This window comes from Leucopleurus acutus, assembly GCF_964270905.1.
Source record: "Leucopleurus acutus genome assembly, chromosome: 21".
NCBI classification, from domain to species: Eukaryota; Metazoa; Chordata; class Mammalia; order Artiodactyla; family Delphinidae; genus Leucopleurus; species Leucopleurus acutus.
The window spans coordinates 12658589-12679307 of record NC_139163.1 but is presented as its reverse complement, the minus strand read 5'-3'; the positions used below and the strand labels follow the sequence as shown (position 1 = coordinate 12679307).

Below are 20719 nucleotides of genomic sequence, written 5' to 3'. Positions count from 1 at the left end.
TTTTTTTTTTTTTTTGCGGTATGCGGGCCTCTCACTGTTGTGGCCTCTCCCATTGCGGAGCACAGGCTCTGGACGCGCAGGCTCAGCGGCCGTGGCTCACGGGCCTAGCCGCTCCGCGGCATGTGGGATCTTCCCGAACCAGGGCATGAACCCGTGTCCCCTGCATCGGCAGGCGGACTCTCAACTACTGTGCCACCAGGGAACCCCCTGCTGCATGTTTTTATGTTAATATTCTATACTGTGTGTATCCATCTGCAACTTGTTTTTCTCACTCACCATTATTTTTGAGATCTTTAAGAACTAGACATTTATGTCTAGTTCATTCTTTTGGACGGCTGTATAGTGTTTTATTCTATGAATATTGATATCACTTATTCATACTCTTGTTCATGAACCTTTAGATTATTTCTATTTTTTTTGCCATTACTGACACTGCAACAATAAATATCCGTGTATATATCTCCTTGTACAATATGACAGCTTCTGTCATATATGACAGCTTCTCTAGGGCACATTGGAGTAGCACAGCATCCATGATTTCCTTTAACAAACTGTTTTTTAATGGTCACAGTGTTACAAGCTTTCTGTCATTGGAACCACTAGAACAAATATTTCGATATACAGAAAATCTTTTGCCTCTTTCAGTAAGAAGGCTTAGAAACTTACCATGACAAGATGCAGAATAACTCAGTCTTCATTCTTGTGATAGTAGTATGTACAGTCCTCCCCCGGTATCCACAGGGGATTGTTTCCAGGACCCTCCCCGTCCCTATGCCGAAATCCGTGAATGCTCAAGTACTTTATATAAAATGGTGTAGTACTTGCATATAACCTATGCACATCCTCCTGTATACTTTAAATCATCTCTAGATTACTTATATGTCTAATACAATGCCAATGTTATGTAAGTAGTCGTAAATACAATGTAAATATTACATACATATTTGCCAGTGAGTGGTAAAGTCAAGTTGTTTTCCCCTGTAATTATTTATTTATTTGGCCATGCCACGTGGCTTGCAGGATCTTAGTTGCCCGACCAGGGATCGAACCGGGCCCCCAGTAGTGGAAGCTCGGAGCCCTAACCACTAGACCTCCAGGGAATTCCCTTTTCTTTCTTATTTTTTTTTTTAATTGAAGTATAGTTGATTTACAATGTTAGGTTAATTTCTGCTGTACAGCAAAGTGATTCAGTTATAAATATATATATATTCTTTTTAATATTCTTTTCCATTATGGTTTATCTCAGGATATTGAACATAATTCCCTGTGCTATACAGTAGGACCTTGTTGTTTATCTATTTTGCATGTAATAGTTTGCATCTACTAACCCCAAGTCAAGTTTTTCTTTTTGGAACTTTCTGGAATTTTTTTCTGAATATTTTCAATCCACAGTTGGTTGAATCCAGGGCCGCAGAACCTGCGGATACGGAGGGCTGACTGTGTATATTCGAGATAACCTTCTCTCCTAGCTTCTAAACAAGGGCAATTGTTTCTCCATTGTTTTGTATTCTCAAAAACACTTTTGTCTTATTGATGCCAGGCTTCTGATTTCAATTTAAATTTTTAAACTTTATTTTGAAAAGTTTTGCACTCACTGAAAAATTGCAGAAATAAGGCAGAGTGTTCCCATAGCTCTTCACCCAGCTTCCCCTAAGGTTAGCATCACACATAAGCAGAGTACGATTATCAAAACTAAGGCATTAACATTGGTGCAATACTAATAGCTAAGCAACTTTATTTGGATTTACTGACTTTTGCTTAATGTTTCTTTCTGTTCCAGGATCCCAGGCCACATTGCATATAGTTGTCATGTCTCCTCAGCTGCCTCTGGTTTGTGACAGTTTCTTGATCTTCTGTTGTTTTTCACGACCTTGACATTCTTAAGGAGTCCTTGCCAGTTATCCTGTAGAATACCCCCCCAGTCTGGGCTTGTTTGGTGTTTTCCTCACGATTAGACTGGCGTTTTGGAGTTTTGGAAGGAACACCACAGAGAGAAGCGCCAGTCTCATCTTGCTATATGAGGGGTTACATCAGGTCTGCATGACATCACTGGTGATATTAACCTCCATCACTTGGGTGATGTGTTTGCCAGATTTCTCCACTGCACAGTCACTGCTTTTCCCTTGTCCCTACTCTCTTCTTTGGAAGTGGGTCACTAGGTCTAGCTTACCCTTGATGGCAAGTAGGTAGGGGTTAAGTACTACCTCTTGCCGTGAGGGTGTCGGCACATATTATCTAGAATTCTTTTGTAAGGAAGATTTGTCACTTCTTCCCGTTTATTTGTTTGTTCAATTATTTGTTTATACCAGTATGGGCTTGTGTATTTATTTTATACTTTGGGTTAATATTCCAGTACTGCATCCTTTATTTTATTCTGGTTTTGGCAATTGGGAGCTCTTTCAGGTTGGCTCCCATGTCCCTTTGGGGTGCCCCATCCTTTTGCTTTTTGTACACTTCCTCACTTTCTGGTTCTCCCACTAATTTTAGCATCCGTCAGAGGATGTTGCCTGTGACAGTTATTTCTGCAGTGTTCTAATGGTGGTTTTCTATTCCCCCCTCTCAGTTTAATCAAGATAAGCTAAAGATACTTAGGGTTTATTATTTTTTTCTTTTACACAGTCTTTGATTTTTCTTCCTAATTTCGCAACTTGAATGTATTCCTCTAAAATATAAAGCTATAAAAGAGACCTGGGCTTGAATTTCAGTTCTGACACTTCAGGCTGTTTGACATTAGGCTTCCCTGAACCTTGATTTTCTTTGCATTTTCGGGGTGTAGATACTTACCTTACAAAATGATCAGAAGATCTAAGTGAAGTTTTGCATGTAAAGTTCTTAATATCAAGGAAGATGGATGTTATTATTCTTGCTTCTGCCGGCACTGATGTTGCCTCCCCATGGCTTCCAGAGCCTGCTTTCTAAAATGCAGATCTGATGATGACATGACCATGTTCAGGCTTGTCCATTGCTGCCTGTCATTGTCAGCAGTGGTTCCCAAGCCTAGCTTTTGATCAAAATTATATGAGGGGGCTTCCCTGGTGGCACGGTGGTTGGGAGTCCGCCTGCCGATGCAGGGGACGCAGGTTCGTGCCCTGGTCCAGGGGGATCCCACGTGCCGCGGAGCGGCTGGGCCCGTGAGCCATGGCCTCTGGGCCTGTTCACCCGGAGCCTGTGCTCCGCAACGGGAGAGGCCGCAGCGGTGAGGGGCCCACATACCGCAAAAAATAAAAAATTATATGAGGAGCCTCAAAAGATATATAATAGCCCAGTCCTGCAGACTAGAATTTTGGTGGGGTGAGTTCAGCCCTTGTCTGTACTCCGGAGGCATGAGACCTGAGTCGAAGGCTCCCTCTGAAGGCTGATCGTGGGTTCTCCCTCAGTGAGTGCTGACAGTGATCAAGAGAGGGGCCCTTCTCCCCACCATGAAATGGCAGGTAGGACCAGAGCATGAGATTAGGAGTCAGGCTAACAGTTCTTAGATAGTCCGCGTACTATCTGTGTAACTAATCTGTATGATTAGTTAGCTGCCTTTTATGTACGGAGTATGTTCTTGAAGACCGTTTAAAGTGTGCACAGATAAAACTACTTTGCTAGTAGGAACAAGTGGAATGATTGTTGTACGAATTTTCTTCAGTGCTGCCTTTTTACTCTTTTTTACCTTTAATTCTAATACTTTGCGGAGTGTTCTTTCTCTCTTTTGTTTTGATTCATTACAGAAATATATTATGAAAAGATTATCACAATAAGGTTAGTTAACACCTCCATCACCTCACATAATTACCTTTTTTTGTGGGGATAACATTTAAGATCTACTCTCTTAACAACCTCCAAGAATATAATAGAGAATTGTTAATTACAGTCACCATACTGTACATTAGATCCCCGGAACTTATTTATCTTATAGCTATCTTATAACTGGGAGTCTGTACCCTTAAACCAGCATCTCCTTAATTCCCCCACCCCCAGCCCCTGGCAACCATCATGCTACTCTGTTTCTATGATTTTGGTATTTTAGATTCCACATATAAGTGAGAACATACAGTATTTGTCTTTCTGTGACTTACTTCGCTTAATGTGATGCCCTCAAGGTCTTTGTATGTTGTTGCAAATGGCACGATTTCCTTCTTTTTATGGGTAACATTCTATTGTATATACGTACCACATTTTCTTTATACTTTCACTCTTCAATAGACATTTAGGTTGTTTCCATGTCTTGGCTATTGTGAATAATGCTGCAGTGAACATGGGGGTGCAGATATCTCTTTGAGACAGTGATTTAATTTCCTTCAGATATATACCCAGAATGGGATTGCTGGGCCATATGGTAGTTCTATTTTTCATTTTTTGAGGAACCACCATACTGTTTTCCATAATATTTGTACCAATTTAACATTCCCACCAACAGTGCACAAGGGTCCCCTTTTCTCCACATCCTTGCCAACACGTGTTATCGCTTGTCTTTTTTGGTAATAGCCATTTGAACAGGTCTGAGGTGACATGTCGTGGTTTTGAGTTTCATTTCCTTGATGGTTAGTGACATCGAACATCTTTTCATGTACCTGTTGGCCATTTGTATGTCGTCTTTGGAAAAATGACTGTTCAGGCCCTTTGCCCATTTTTAAATTGGATTGTTTGTTTTTTGCTATTGAAATGTTGAGCTCCTTATATATTGTGGATATTAACCCCTTATCAGATTGATGGTTTGTGAATATTTTCTCTCATTCTATGGGTTGCCTTTCTGTTTTTTTTTTTTTTTTGCGGTACGTGGGCCTCTCACTGTTGTGGCCTCTCCTGTTGCGGAGCACAGGCTCTGGACGCGCAGGCTCAGCGGCCATGGCTCACGGGCCCAGCCGCTCCGTGGCATGTGGGATCTTCCCGGACCGGGCCATGAACCCGTGTCCCCTGCCTCGGCAGGCGGACTCTCAACCACTGTGCCACCAGGGAAGCCCGATAATATGGACATTTTAACAATATTAATTATTCTGATGTATGCACATAGTATATCATTCCATTTATTTGTGTCTTCAGTTTTTTCATCAATGTGTTGTGATTTTCAGTGTACAGATTTTTCACCTCCTTAGTTAAATTTATTCCTAAATAATTTATTATTTTTGATGCTATTATCGTATAAATGGATTGTTTTCTTTATTTCTTTCTCATATAATTCATTGCTAGTGTATAGAAAAGCAATTGGTTTTTGTACATTAATTTTGTATTCTGCAATTTTACTGAATTCATTTACTAGTTCTTTTTTTAAACTTTTTTGGGGGGGTTTAGGATTTTAGATATATGGTATCGTATCATCCACATACAATTTTAGTTTTCCTTTCCAACTTGGATGCCTTTTACTTCTTTTTCTTGCCTAATTGCCCTGGCTGGGAGTTCTAGCATTATGTTAAATAGGAGTACTGAGAGTGGCATCCTTGTCTTGTTCCTGATCTTAGTGGAAAAGCTTTCCCATTTCGCTATTGAGTATGATGTTAGCTGTGGGTTTGTCATGTGCAGCCTTTATTATGTTGAGGTAGTTTACTTCTCTATTAGCTATGCCTCTTTGTAGTAATTTTTAGTGGTTGCTCTTGGCATTACAATATGTATCCTTGTTACAATCTACTTAGAGTTACTATTTGATCACTTTAGATTTTATTCTTCACATCTGACTTTTCCCATTTCATAAATGAATAAAAAAGTCACAACAATTTAATTCCATTTAAACATTCTACTACTGTCTTTAAGCTACTGTTTTTTATATCTTTTAATTCTTCATAAGTTATAAATTTATACATCCTATCAGAGTGTTATTTTTTACTTTAAACAATTTTTTAGGACATTAAGAAAAGAAAAATATATACTTTTTTATGTTTATCCATATATTCACCAATTCTAATACTCTTTATTCCCTTCCTGTAAATCTTAATTTTTATCTTGTATTATTTCCCTTCAACCTGAAGGACATTCTTTAGTATTTCTTTTTCTTTTTTTTTTTTTAAAAACTAAAAATGCCATTGGCTTCTTTAATTGGTTAAGAGCACAAAATGTAACAGGCAGAAAGTCTCTTTTAAACAAATTAAAAAGCTGTGGGTTTTTTTTTCCCCAATTCTCCCCAAGTTAGATATATACACACCCACAAAAATGGTGTGTGAAGGAAAACTGTCATACACAAGAAGTTGTATCCTGAATTAAGGGAAACAGCTGTTGAAATGGGAATTAACACAATAAAGTCATCAACAGGTTAACAATTTAAAAAATTGAGTCTTCAAATGCTGCATGGCACAAAGCTATACTATATAAAGTACTGCTAGGTATGAAGGAGGAAGTCTGTACGGTTTTTAGCAAAAATGCTTTTCCAGAAAAGCAAATCAAAACAATGCCATCAGCAGACCAAAGAGGCTACAGCTAGATAGCAGAGCTACAACTTCTCATATCTGAGCTAGAAAATTCTGTTTATACAGAATGGACTAAAATTTCAAGACAAAATGGACATGTTTTACATTTCTTACTTTATCCATATTAAGTTCTCTGTTTCTTTCTCCCTCACCCCTCAATTCAGCATGATCCAGCCAAAAGATGGCTGCTTTTAGAAGTAGCTATTTTATTTTTCTTTCTGTGGCAAGACTGTCACGAAGCCTGGATATCTCAGGCTCATATGCATCCATGACCAGGGGCCCGTTGTGGTCAAAAAACTTAGCAGTGGACTTGGTGAACTCGGCTTCCCGTTGCTGCTTTGTTCTTCCACTGATGAAGGTCAGCTTCAGAGTGTGTTTGTCATCGAACCTTTTGAGACTGGACGACAGCTGTCAAATATCATCAGGACCCACCCCTGTGGGATCTTTCCTGTGGGCCACGAGAAAGATGCTCTTCTCCTTATATGAGGTATAAATGGTCAGGATCCCCATCATCACAAAATAGGATATAACGCGCAAAGCCAAAACAGGTTTGGACTCTGGAAAGGGGTGCGTATAATCCCAAATCAAAGCCGCTATGGCGAAGAAACAGGAGATGGTACAGATGGAGAGGCGACCGTCAATTAGACCAAAATTCTGCACATACGTGTACTTTTCCAGAAGTACCTTTTTGGCAGAATCATCCAAAGAATTTTTCACAGCTGATCCATCCCATTTGTCAATTTTTACAGGCTTATCATCAATCTTCCACTTGTCCAGCAAGCCACTGTGGCTACTGCCTGTCCCACAGCTGGAACCACTGCCAGCCCCACTACTGCCTCCGCCACCACCGGTGCTCCCTCCCTGAGCAGCCGCCGCCGCCACCGCCGTCTTGCTTGCTTCTGCCTAGTATTCCTTGTAGTACAGGTATGTTGGGGACTAATTGTCTCAGCTTTCATTTATCTGAAAATGTCTTTATTTAATCTTAATTTTAGATGAATATTATCGTGAATCTAGAACACGTTCTGTAGGATTTCAATTTTTTTAAATCTATTAAGATTCTAATTCCAAGGCCTGACCAGAGAGAAGGCAGGTGGGACACTTGCCATGGTCAGGCTTTAGGGCAAGAACTTTGAGGATCTAAGACTGCTGATTTCTAGGGAAGGTAAGGGTTGACATGGGCCCACATGGGCTGCCCAAAATGTGATGGATTAGCAGGGTCAGTGAAGGCTCATGTTGGCTAACATGGGCTGACTTGGGTCACAACTTTTGAATTCTAATTGATTCTGGGAAGGATCTTAAAGCCTCTGTCACTTTCAGAGGGGAAAATTAAAGCATGGAAAGGCAGCAGCTGTCTCAGAATCACACAGTTGCAGAATGCCAGAACCCAGGCTCTAGAATCGTGTCTTCTTTCTCTAAGCCCAGGACTCCTTCCTTCCATCTCATCTGCCTCTCCATGGAGGTGAGGCAGCAGAGTGCCGACCCATCTGGACAGGACATTCCTGAGAGCTCACGCCTGTCCCTAGCAAGGCCTGGAACAGCTTTCAGGACAAAGCTCGTTCCAAGTTCTGGAGGAAATTTTTCATGTTCTGCATTATCCAGGTTAAACTCCTGTGGGCAGTGACCTTTAGAGCATTGTCAACCCTTGAAAAACAAGTGGCAAAAGGAGCACTTTTACATATTAGATGCTGATGACCACCCCCCACTGAGGACATCCAGATAACAGGCATACAAGGTCTCGGGCCACAAGGCTTTGGGCACTTAATAATAACCACATTTTCTAATCTGTTGTCTTTCCTTGTTGGCTTTTAGCTTTTCTTTCCAACCTTTTCTAGGCCACAAGGCAGTATAAGACCAGGAGTCTGACTGTAGGCAGTGCTGGGATTTCCTTGGTTTGAATTCTATCCCATGTGTTTCTTTCTTTCTTCATATATTGGTATGTATATTAAAGATGCTTATTTACAGTAAGTTATTGATCCAAAACTTTAGAGAAAGTCTCTAAACATTATCATAAAACAATATGTTCATCATAAAACAATATAGTGCACAGCAGCAATGCCCACACCCAGACGCACCACAGCGCTATCCATGGGGCCTTGGGGTCCTCTGGGGATCTGGGGACACTCTAATTTGGAGCTTGTTAGTTAAGGATTCCCCACCTCAACAACTGGGTAAGGCACTCAGGGAGCCGTATTTGGGGTTGGACCTCCCGCTAGAGGCGGAGGAAAGTGGATGCCCCTTTTATATTCATCTTTAACATTTGGAGTCCTTAACCTCTCCCCAAGGGAGCTCAGGGGCCACCCCCAAGGCAGTTCATGTGGGTTTGCGTTATGATGCCACCTCCATAGTCCCCTACCCTGGACATACTCAGGAACTGACAGCGAACCTAGCTTTATCTGCTGCCTCGTCAGGCCCTCCCTACCGGAGGAAATTCTTCCAGTGTATGTGTGATGGTCACGGCCAGGGCAGCCCATCGGCTCGTCAGCATCAGCACCTTTCCCTTTGCTTTACTCCTTCCTTCCGTTTAGAATAACAGTACAACGTAACTCAAAGAGATAAGAATAACATTGTGTTTTCAAATTAAAAAAATATTAAGAATAAGCTGTCCTCTTTCTCTTATTTTTTTAATTGTAAAAAGCATTACTTTTATTGGGAAAATGAAGTCTGATCCTTGTCTCAGCCAGCTGAGATGGGAATGGTAATTTGGCCAAGGTGTTTTTTTTTTTTTTTCCCAGCACAATGTAGAAAGTGACCAGTGGTCTCATGTGAAGGCTTGACTCTAAGTGCAATAGAACAGGATAAGAAGACAAGGCACAGGCAGAGGGCGGAGGTAGGGTGACAGCCACTGTAGAATTGATTAAGATCAGAGCGGCTGGTGTCTGACCGCCCTCAGTCCCTGTGAAGCTTGCCCAGGGCCTTGCAAGTTTCACCAGGATCCAAGCAACGTTACAATGCTAATAATAGTTAGCATTTGTTAAGGACTTGCTATGGGCCATACACATTTTATAAGCCTTTATACTTAATTTTCTGCCAAATGAAAGACCCAGCCTAGGGAACCGCAGCCATCTGGACTTAGTGCTTTGTCTCCTGACCCACCTGTGTTTGCTGCCCTCACTGACCTCCCGGTCGGCCTCCCGGTCGGCCTCCCAGTCCCTCCTCTGCCTGGTCCTTCCTGGCATGAAGCCTCCTGGTTATCTCTAGCTGTGCTTGTCCATCTCAAACTCTCGTCCTCCAGCTCCCTGTCTGATTGCTGCCCTCTTGGGCAGTGCTACCTCAGACCAATCTGCCATGATGACCCCCAAGTCTGTTGTTCAATTGTGGAACTTTCTGGCTCTATGGCTCTGCTGAGAGGCATTGCCTCCTACAGCTGGGTTTGGACACGGGCAACTTGAAAAGTAAAACAATAAGCGCTGTATAGAGATGCATACGAAAAGAAGTGGCTGAGACATAGACAAATAATTTGTTTTTAAATCCTATGAAGATGGAGGCCCTGCTGAAAAGTCCACAGATATGCCCAAGATGAATTTTATGGTCTCTTGTTTACATCCCGAGTTAAGAGGTTTGCGTTACTAAATTGTAAGCGAAAAAGTCAGTGAGAGAGTTTAAATTGGGCAGAGGTGTGGGATGGCAGCAAACCAAGAGATCACCCTTTTCCTTGCCTCCTCGTTTGGTTAGCCCAACTGCAAAGTTAGTGCTAACTTCTGTCATCTTCTCAAATTCCACCTCTCTGTGGGCGCTTGTATTTCTGGAACATTCGGCCCACATAATAAGGTTGCACTCTCTCCCCTGGTGTTAATTCTGGGTTGTTTGGGAACCTGGCTTCTCCGAAGGGGTCGATCTCCGGACTTTCTAGTAAAGGGTGAGCATAGATGTTTTTAAAAGGGGGTGCTGTACCTTTAAATTCTGAAAGTGAACTTGGCTCAGGAAGGCCAGCAGTCAAGGTCCAGCCCCTAGAAGAGAGAATAGCTACAGATTCTCCATCCTCAGTCTCTGCAAAGGGACGGCTGTGCCAGCCGTGCTCGGGCAGGCTCCTGGCAGCATGGCAGAGAAGCTCGGGGCGCTCCTGCTGGCCCTTGTTCTCAGCCTGGCACAGCCAGCCCCGGCCCGCCGGAAGCTCCTGGTGTTTCTGCTGGATGGTTTTCGCTCTGACTACATCAGTGATGAGGTCCTGGAGTCCTTGCCTGGTTTCAGGGAGATTGTGAGCAGGGGGGTGAAAGCGGATTACTTGACCCCAGACTTTCCCAGTCTCTCGTACCCCAATTACTACAGCCTAATGACTGGTGAGTACCGTGTCCTCCTCTGGGCGGGGAGGGGCGGGCTGGAGTCCAACAGTAGCAGTTAGCTCCTGGCATTAGAGTCTCATGGAAATGCTCAGGTTTCCCTCATCCTTTGGGACCCCAGAGATAGACAGGAAGTGTGTGTTCTTGGCTGAGATTTTTTTTTTCATGGGTGTGTTGTTTTCCAAAAGTTATTCCCAGGACCTGTTTTGGATTCTCAGTGTGGAGAACAGAGAACTACATGAATAGATGATTGTTAAAGTGATTATTTGTTTTACAAATAAAAAATTCTGGCCTACTCCGTATTTTCTAAGTTCAAATTTAAAAAGTCAACAGGTCTTCATTTGTATCAAATTCCTTCTGTCCCCTTTGCCCTGCAGTCATCTGTCATCTTGGAGCTGTTTTGGCTTGTTTGTCAATGTGCTAGATTATGAAAGTTACATGTGGGATTCCTGGATGACTCGGAGGGAGTTTTCAGGTCATATCCTGAAGTATTACTTAGCAATGCTACTTGGGGCCAGGTAAAATGACACGGAGAAGAAAAAAATTGATGTGTAGTTCAGATTTCCATTTTTAACTTCTAGCATCTGTTAACAAAACAAAACCCAACCCCCCAGCTAACCCAGACTGTGCCTGGGTTTGGAAAAGCAGACTTTTGCCTAAAAATGACCTCCATCTGGGATTGCCAGCACGCCAAATGTGATTCCACGAATTTGATCCTCTGTCTGTGCTCACACAGTGAGATTCCTAGCTTCCGGTTTGTTTATCAGCTAACCTTTGTCAGGGCCAGCGAGAGGCGCTCAGAAAGAATTTAGCAAGCTGTCCAGGGAGGCTGGTAAGAATGCACTGCTATTAATGCTCATGTAGGACTTAGCTGTGTGCTGAGCGCAGGGAAAACTATAAATTCTGTTAACAGGAAGGGGATGAGAACTCTTGTATCTCATTATGGATCTTCACAGGACAGCAAAGCCCAAGGATCCTGGAAAGACAAATTGCTATCTCTGACTTCATACGTGGATACTGTATGCATGTGTACCTAAAAATGCCGTAAAATTAATGGGGAAAGAGATTTTGGAGAATCAGAAATAAAGGCATGGAGAGCAAAAAAAAAAAAAAAGTCCAGACGGCACACAGTAAGGAATTTATCTGCTCATTTTCAAAAATCTCCCCCAACAGACAAACAATCAGCATCTCTCAGATAAAGAAGATGAACAAAAGTCTCCTCGTCCTCCCTTGGCACGGATCTGCCCTTGCAGGGAAGCCGTTTGCGGGCCGCACATAGAGGTTATTGTGTGTCACAGGCCGACTTCAGCACTGTCCGGGGAGTTTCACACCTGCAGCCACCCCGGCACCAGTTGTCTCTCAGAGCCCTGCAGCGAGGCTCGATTCACAGACTGCCACGTGCACTTTTCTCAGTCTCAGTGGAAGAGGAACAAAATCCGTTTTAGCAAGTCAGACTCCAGCGAGCAAAAAGGGACCATTACGGTCTCCACGGAGAAACGCAGTCAGTGACTCGGCCCTTTGTCTGTCAGATCCATGTTCCTGATATCAGCACAAGGACTAATTTGCACAAAGCCTTAGTCACGCAGACACTTTCTTGTCAGGCTGTGGGCATTTTCTCTGGTCTAGGCACGACAGAAGGGCCCTTCTTGTGGTGGGACAGTGCAGGCCCCGTGAATGTTTGACAAAGATCTTACCTTTACTTTCAAACTGAGTCTAGCCCGAGAAAGCCACAGGCTCTCCATACGGCTTACGCCCTTAGAGGTTTTTTTTTTTTTTTTTCCTTAGAGGTTTTGATGGCAAAATGTAGGATCTGACTTGAAAGCTCGCTTGGTGCTTAAGTTGGCTTTTTCGCTTTGATAGAAGCAATGTTGTATATAGGATGTGTCCAGCAAGACTCATGTTCATGTGCCAGTGTCTTTGGGTGTGACTTGTATCTACTGAGTGGACGTAAAGGCTTGGAGTGGGATTGTGGGCTGGGGTGGCCTGGCCATCAGGTTGCTGCCACCTCCACTGCCCTGGAACTGACTCAGCGTGAAATCTAGACTATTTCCCCCAATATCTATGCTTCTTTTTCCACCTGATGTTGAAAAATTCCTCTTTTTTTCATATAAGGAAGGATCTATCCATTGGGAATAGTAGTTAAACATATGGTTTGAGCATATGAACATTTTATGAACCAACGAAAGAGTCATGCTAGATCCTTTCGGTACTAAAAGGTATGCTGTCTTAAGGTTCCTCAGAATTTATAAGACAGACTGTGATCTCAATTCCTTACATGAATTATTGCCCATAAGCCATAAAGCCCTTGGTGTTCTTCTCTTTTCATAATGAGGAATGATGGGTTATTGGAAAGAACTTGGCCTGGGAGCTGGGAGAACTTGGTTGGAGTCCTTGCAGGGTCGGGATGGGCAAGCCATCACACTGCCCTGAACCTCAGTTTCCTCAGCTTCTGGGTCCTAATCCGGCCAGAATCTCAGGTGTTGCCAGAAGCAGACATGAAATTAGAAGAAGTTAGGACTGGCACCTCTTGGGAGGCCTACGTATTAGAAATTAAGCACATGACTGATCTTAGAGAGGAGAATTCCATGGGAAGCCACGTGGATGGTGATGGGAAATGAACAGTCACAGGATTTGTGAGGAACCTTGGAAATCATCTAGCCCAATCATTGACATGAAGCCACTGTGACTGATTTTTTTTTCCTTCAAAATGTGTTTGCATCAGGACAGATGTGAACACAATTCCAATAGTGATCAAGAAGATCCATCAGGGGAATTCCCTGGCGATCCAGTGGTTAGGACTCCACGCTTTCACTGACCAGGGCCTGGGTTCAGTCCCTGGTCGGGGAACTAAGATCCCACAAGCTGTGCGGCCTGGCACCCCGCCCCCCTGCAAAAAAGAAAATCCATCAGACAATTGATTACTGGGAACACACAGAATCTTAAAACAGGGCCATTCACCCAGGGAGCCTACATTCAAGTTGAGCAGGAAAGACACATCATATACCTACTAATATCCCAAATGAGTAGCAAGGGCCGAATGGTGTCCCTCCAAAATTCATGTGTTGAAATCCCAACCCCCAGTACATCAGAATGTAACCATATTTAAGGACATGGTGTTTAAAGAGGTGATTAAGTTAAATGATGCTGTTAGAGTGGGGCCCTACTCCGCTATGGCTGATGCTGTTTTAAGAAGAGGAAGAGACATCAGGGATCAACGTTCACAGAGAAGAGACCTCATGAGGACAGTGTGAAGGCTGCCACCTGCAAGCCAAGGAGAGAGGTCTCACCAGAAACCAGACCTGCCGACTCCTTGATCTCAGATTTCCAGCCTCCAGAACTGCAAGAGACGAGTTTCTGTTGTTGGGCCACTCAGTCGGTGGTACTTTGTTAGGGCAGCCCTAGCAGACTGCTACACAAAGGACCAATGGGTAGTTTCCTAATACGCTGTGTGAGACCAGAAGAGAGGAGGATGTTCTTCCAGTCAGAGTAGCGTGTGAGAGCATTCTGAAGGCTGGAATAAACAGCCCCAAGCGTGGCGTTTATCATAATATCTTACTTGATGCATAAGCTCTTTTTCTGAAGAGCTGTCTGTAGATCAACTTAATTTTAGTTAAAATATAACCACACTGTAACTTCTATGGGGAAGCTTTCTGTTTTAATCTTATTAATTAATTTGTTTATTTTTGGCTGTGTTGGGTCTTCGTTTCTGTGCGAGGGCTTTCTCTAGTTGCGGCGAGCGGGGGCCACCCTTCATTGCGGTGCGCGGGCCTCTCACTGTCGCGGCCTCTCTTGTTGCGGAGCACAGGCTCCAGAAGCGCAGGCTCAGTAGTTGTGGCTCACGGGCCTAGTTGCTCCGCGGCCTGTGGGATCTTCCCAGACCAGGGCTCGAACCCGTGTCCCCTGCATTGGCAGGCAGATTCTTAACCACCTCGCCACCAAGGAAGCCCTGTTTTAATCTTTAACTGTGGATCTTTTTGTAAAATTATTCTCTTAGAGGTAAATCCCCATTTGATTTAAGTAAAGTTTAACATAACATCCACGGACAAAAAGCAGTGATTTGTTCAATGCAGATGACGCATCAGAGAAAACATTGGGTGTGTTTTGAGGCAGCATGAGGTAGCATCATTTTGCCAAAGCCAATGGCAAGAGTTGTTTGTAACTCTTGAGCACTTCTGATTAAGTGTTTGTGGAAGGTGGCCCAGAAATGTCCTGAGTAGCCGGGAAGCTGGTCTAGAATTTAATCTTCCTGAACATAATCTGCCAAGAGATGAACGTATCCTGAGTTGTTTGCTATACAGTGTGTTATTATCATGTTAACATTTAGAAGCTGGTAAATGAAGTGCAGGGAGACTGCGTGCTTCACTGCAGACACCTAAGAACCTCAGTAGCAGGGCTGAGGTTGGAGGGAGGCCTCGGAGGCCAGTTCTCACACAGCAACCAGCAGGGCCCCGACCCGAGTCCTGGCGTGCCCAGAAGGTTTTGTGTATGACCTGGGACCCAGGACAGAGGTCTCCTTATGACCAGTCCGGGAAGCAGCCAGAGCCTGGATGAAGAACTTGATTAATCCTCTGGTGGAATCAAAGCAAAACCAAGGGCGTTAGCTGCTTAGAATTAGTATCTGTGCCGATGGCAGTCCTGACCGCCCTCCTAGAAATGACACGTGAAGCAAATTCTTCCCAGATATCAAGGCCTCACATTCTGGAGTGAGGGATTGCCGGGTAAGGCAAGCTTTCCCTTGCCTTTAAGAAAATAGCCGATTTAAATTAAAACCGGCTGTCACTTGGACCAAAGGAAATCAGTGCAGAAAGTACTTGAGAAATCATGTTTTGAAAAAAAGCCCACATCCTCAGCCTTCTGGAGAGTTCAGTTTCACTTGTGGCGGCCTCTGCACGCCCACAGCACAAGCAGCATGGACACGGCCCCTCTCCAGGGCACCCTTGCCTCTCTTCCCCCTGGATCAGCATCTGCTCAGGGCTCTTCAGCCCAGGGCTTGGCTTCCTTGGATTTAGATGCCTCTGTCTGGGGTGCCTACTGCTCCCCGCTTACTCTCTCTCCTGCAAAACCCCGTCATGCTTTGGTTTTCAGCAGCGGCCTCCTGGTCATCAAGAGTCAGTCCTCTGCTTTGATGGCCTCCTTCCTGATAGCGCCCTCAGTTCCAGGACGCCCTCCTCTCTCTGTTTCCTCCTATCTCACTGATTCCTCCGGTCCCTTCTGTCGGCCCCTCCCCATCTTCCTCACCACCTTTTCTCCCGCAGCTGAGTCGGCTCCGCTTTCAGGATGGATCGCAAAGCCTCTGCTTCTCCTGCCTCCATCCCTGGGGCCCTGACCAGAGGGCGCACCCTCGGGAGCCTAGAGCTTCCCAGCAGCTCCTGGTGCCCCACCCTCTCTGCCCTACAGTTTGTCTCATATGCGTACCAGACTAGTCCTCTTAAAACACATGCCCGATGGTGTCACTCCTCTGTTCAGACGCTCCAGTAGATTCAGGCTCTTACAGAACTGGCCCCAGGTCACCCAGCCCTTTCCAGCCTCATTCCCCACCATTTCTTCCCTTTTTTCCTCACCTGTTCCAGGGAGGTGGCCATCCCAGGACACCTGAACTTGCTGTTCCTTCTGTCTGGAATGCTTTTCCCCAGAAAGACCCAAAGTTTGAGGGATCTCAGTTCCCTGACTAGGGATTGAACCTGCGCCCTCGGCAGTAAAAGCACCAAGTCCTAACCACTGGACCGCCAGGGAATTCTTGCTCCGTTGCTTTTTTTAGATCTCTTCCCCAAAGTCACTGCAGTGGATACTCCTTCCCTGGCCAACCCCCCTTCACTTGTCATGCTCTATCTTCAAACAAAATTTATCCTAGTGAGGAAGCATTATAATAATGATCAAAACGTTCAGGGAACTTGATTATTATTTTGATTTTAGATACTACTAAACTAGCAGGCAGAGGAAAAGACTGAAATTATGCTTTGCTTTGTGAAAGCAATGAACAGATATTTAGGTGAACCTATTACCATTTATGCCTAATAATCTTATATAACCTCAAAGTATGTCTATCAGTTTTGTTTTACATTTTGACTATAAGGTCAGGGGCTGCAAGAGGGCTGAAAGGAGAGTCACCCATGAGGAGGGTGCTGGGCCTCAAGGGCGTGGGGTGTAGGGGGTGCAGCAATACACTAGTCATCAGCGTAGCCCTAAACAGAGCCTAACTCCAGCCAAGACTGCCGAAGCCAAGGAGGCGGGGGCATCAGTGAAGCACGAACGAGGCGAATGGTTCAGAACCGATAGAACGACTGTGAGAGGGCAGCGAAGGCCACATTTTGTGTGGTCTTGGCTGTGAGGCCCAGGCATGGGTCTGGCGACTTAAAGGGTCAGGCCGTCTTGTGCTCTCGGCCTCCACTCCACATTGCTTAAGGCTCATGAGAGGCTTCTTAGATATTTGAAAACAGGAAATGGTTTATGGGCTGAATCGTGTCTTCCTTGTCCAACACACAAATGTGTATCTTGAAGTCCTATCCCCCAGTGCCTCAGAATGTGACTGCATTTGGAGATAGGGTCTTTAAAATGGCAATTAAGTTAAATGGAGCTGTTAGGGTGGGCTCTAATGCAACATAGCTGATGTCCTGATAAGAAGAGGAGATTAGGACACAGATGGGCACCAAAGGAAAACCATATGCAGACACAGGGAGAAGGTGGCCATCTACAAAGCCAAGGAGAGAGGGCTGTAGAAAAGACCAACCCTGATGACGCCTTGATTCTGGACTTCTAGCCTCCAGAATTGTGAAAAATAAAGTTCTGTTGTTCAAGTCACCTGGTCTGTGGTACTTTGTTACGACAGCTCTTGGAAACTAACACAGGCAGGATGGGGGCCACTGGGCAGCCGATGGAAGAATGAAGCCTTCTTTAGACACACCACTTCCACCCCCAGACCTACTTCCTGAGAATTCCTGATGGTTTATGCCCTGAAATTGAGGTGGTCACGGTGTTTGGTTTCCTAGGGCTGCTGTAACAAATTACCACAAATGCGGTGACCTAAAATAATAGAAATTATTCCTTCATAGTTCTGGAAGCCAGTCGTCTGAAATCAAGGTGCCAGCAGGGCCACGCTCCCTCTGAAGGCTCTAGGGGAGCATCTGTTCCATGCCTTTCTCTTAGCTTTCTTGCATTGCCAGGAGTCCTTGGTATTTTTGGTTTGTAGATTGCATCGAAGTGTCACTCCAATCTCTGCCTTCACTGTCATGGCGTTCTCCCTGTGTGTCCCTTCTTATAAGGACACCAGTCATATGGGATTAGGGATTAGGGCCCGTCCTCGTGACCTCATCTTAACTTGATTACATCTGCAAAGACCTTGTGTCTAAATAAGGTCTCACTCACAGGTGCTGAGGGATAGAACTTCAACATAACTCTTTAGAGAACACAGTTCAACCCACAGTACATGGTATAGTGGAAAGAGCTATGGATTTGCTGCCAAAGATCTAATTTCATCCATTCTCTCACTTTCTGACTTGCAGGATTTGAAGTGCTTTTGAGTGTTAATATTATTTAGCAGTAGAATGGAGAAAGTAAAACTTACCCAATAGGCTTGTTGTGAGGACAGAATGGGAAACTTTGTGTAAAACCACCGTTATAAAAATTGTGCCTATTACCCACTTGACCAATAAGGTTAGGCTAAGCCACGCTGCAGCGACAAGCTCTGTCAGAGGCTTGCCACAACTAAGATTTTTTTTTTCACTCATGTGCATGGACTTTAAGGATTAACTGCCCCATTTCCTCGTCATTTTGAGACACAGGCTGAAAAAGCCACTTCTAAATGAGACGTGCATCTCGCATGGCAGAGGGAAAAGGGGAAATGGCGAACAGTGTAATGATGTTTAGAAGTTCTGCTCAGAGGTGGCTCAAGCCGCATCTACTCCCGTTTCATTGGCCAAAGCAAGTCACATCACCAAGCTTGATGCCAATGGCTCAGGGTATAGAATCCTCACAGAGGTGGCGGGAATATATTTAACTTTTATGCGCTGAATGGATATTAGGTGCATTTTATAAGAAACTCGTAGGTATTAATTTAAACAAATGGCATAGAGATTAAGTGTCTGCAACTCAGGGAGACAGGTCTTATTGGGAGTTATAATGGTCTTGAACAGTTCCATGGAAAAGGTGGATCTAGGAATAAACATTGAAAGATGACTGGAAAGATTTTTAGTGGAGATAAATTTAGGGCCAGATCTTAAAAAAAAAATATCTGTAAAGACTCTGATGAGGGACATGGCACAAGTACAGTCAGAGAAGTAGTCAGAGACACATTAACAAGACAGAGGGAAGGGTGCTAAACCCATTCACCATCCCCGGTACAGGGAAGAGGGTTAGAGAGAGAGAGGTGAATTTGTTTTATAAAAAGAGAAAAAAGGCATGCAATTGATAGAAGGCTTTGAAGGCTAAATTGAAGATAATTCAGTAGGCTCCACCTTTCCTTTTTTTCTACTTCAAACGTTGGAGCATCTGTTCTTTCTGATGGGCTATAAGTGAAGAGTTGAATTTGAGGAGCACCCTCGAGGCAGAACTTGCTGATTGGGTAGTGAGTGAACATGGAAGAGCTGAAAAGAAGGGAACCTGAATCAATTCCAAGCCTACAAGAAATTCAGAAGTCTGGGGCTCCTATGAGCAAAGATGGGAAAGTTTGGACGGCTGTTTATTTGACGAAGTAAATTTTCATCAGAATAGATCTCAGGTTGGATTAGGATATTCACCTGGAGTTGGCCCTTTAGGGGATCAACCTCTTAAAGGAGAGTTCCAGAAACATGTAGAATAATCATGGGGGTCAAGGAGAGAAATTTCTCCTGTGGGTTCCAGTGGACCCCAGTATATGGACTTCTCTTCTCTCTGCTTGCCCCACGGCTGGTAGAGGACATTTCTCACAAACACACAATTAAATCTGTCTTCTCATCTGCATAAACTCTTGCTTCAATTTTGTCACTTACTTCCCAGAGATTTCACGTTTCCACTTAAAGCTATGGTGCGTGTCATGGGTCCTGAGTAAGCCGCCTGCAGAAAGCGGCTGGGTGTGTGAGGTGTCGGGCGACAGAAGCCGTGAGGGCCACTCACCGGCTCAAGCCCGGAGAAAAAAGCGCGTTCCAAGGATTTACGAAAATAATCTCTCCCGGCATGTCATTATTTCAGCTCTCGCCATCAGACCTCTCGACACTGAAGGGCCACTTTTCAAAAAGTATGTTTCTCTTGGCTTCCACGGTGATGGCAGGGTGTTCATTCGGCTGCTGGAAATGAAACGCACTCCCTGCAGGAGGGGACGGAGAGGCTGGCGGGCAGAGCTGTGGTGAAAGTCTTTGATTATAAGCACAGCAAACCCTCTTTTAGGAGGTTCCCTTCCTGGAGCCAGGTGGTCTCCATACCAGGCTGGTCTCCTGTCTCACTCCCTCTCCCCTCTCCCCACTGCTGATTGGTGGGACCACAGGCTTCCTGCCAAGGCTGCTCTCAGGACCTGCTTCATCATCAGTGCTACGCCACAAACGGGTTAAAGAACATTTAGAATGGATTCAGAGGGAGCCTGAGTCAGCATGTTAACATTTATTTCAGAGACACTTTAGACAACACCTACTGGGGTTTCAGAGTCCCCGTCCGTGAATAAGGCCATTGTGTCCACGGTCTCCTGCGCGAGGACCCCGGGCAGGCCTGGGACTCCTCTGCGTCCTGTGTGCAGCATTAGGCTCGTGTCACATCTTGTGCTCGATCGGAACCTACTCCTGCCTTTGGCGCTTTCCGGAGCGAGGAGAGGGGCAAGGGCTTGACAGGCAGGTCACAGAGCCACGAGGGGCAGACGCATCTGGGCGAAGGGCTGCCCAGGCTGCAATCACAGACGGGCCTGTGGTGAGGGGAATGCCGAGCCTTCACCCCCCTGCTGAAGCAGCTTCCCCTGGGCGCCCGCCTTTAAGAGTGAGAGCTCCTGTGGTGCCAGGTCTGAGTCAGGAGGACAGACGCGGTCATTGGGAGAACTCACGTAAGTGTCTGCAGCAGAGCATCCTCACCTGTGTGCTGTGGGCCGTGAGAGGGTTACAGGTGTGC

At 44.8% G+C, this 20719-nt stretch overlaps 1 protein-coding gene and 1 pseudogene across 2 annotated transcripts in view; one reads left to right on the top strand and one right to left on the bottom strand.

Annotated features, from left to right (window-relative positions):
- Window positions 1-6581: 6581 nt before the first annotated feature.
- Window positions 6582-7486, bottom strand: LOC309977508 (signal peptidase complex subunit 2-like; annotated as a pseudogene). The gene is made up of 2 exons: window positions 7457-7486; window positions 6582-7283 (listed from the first exon to the last, which is right to left on the bottom strand). The product of its transcript is annotated as a signal peptidase complex subunit 2-like (transcript).
- A 2930-nt stretch (window positions 7487-10416) lies between these two features.
- The window catches only part of ENPP6 (ectonucleotide pyrophosphatase/phosphodiesterase 6), a gene marked incomplete at its 5' end in the record, with an annotated part of 88854 nt that continues 78551 nt past the window's right edge, over window positions 10417-20719 (top strand). Inside the window, one exon of the mRNA XM_082863854.1 lies at window positions 10417-10657. Within this exon, the coding sequence (XP_082719980.1) occupies window positions 10417-10657 (241 nt within the window). The remainder of the gene's footprint in view (window positions 10658-20719) is intronic.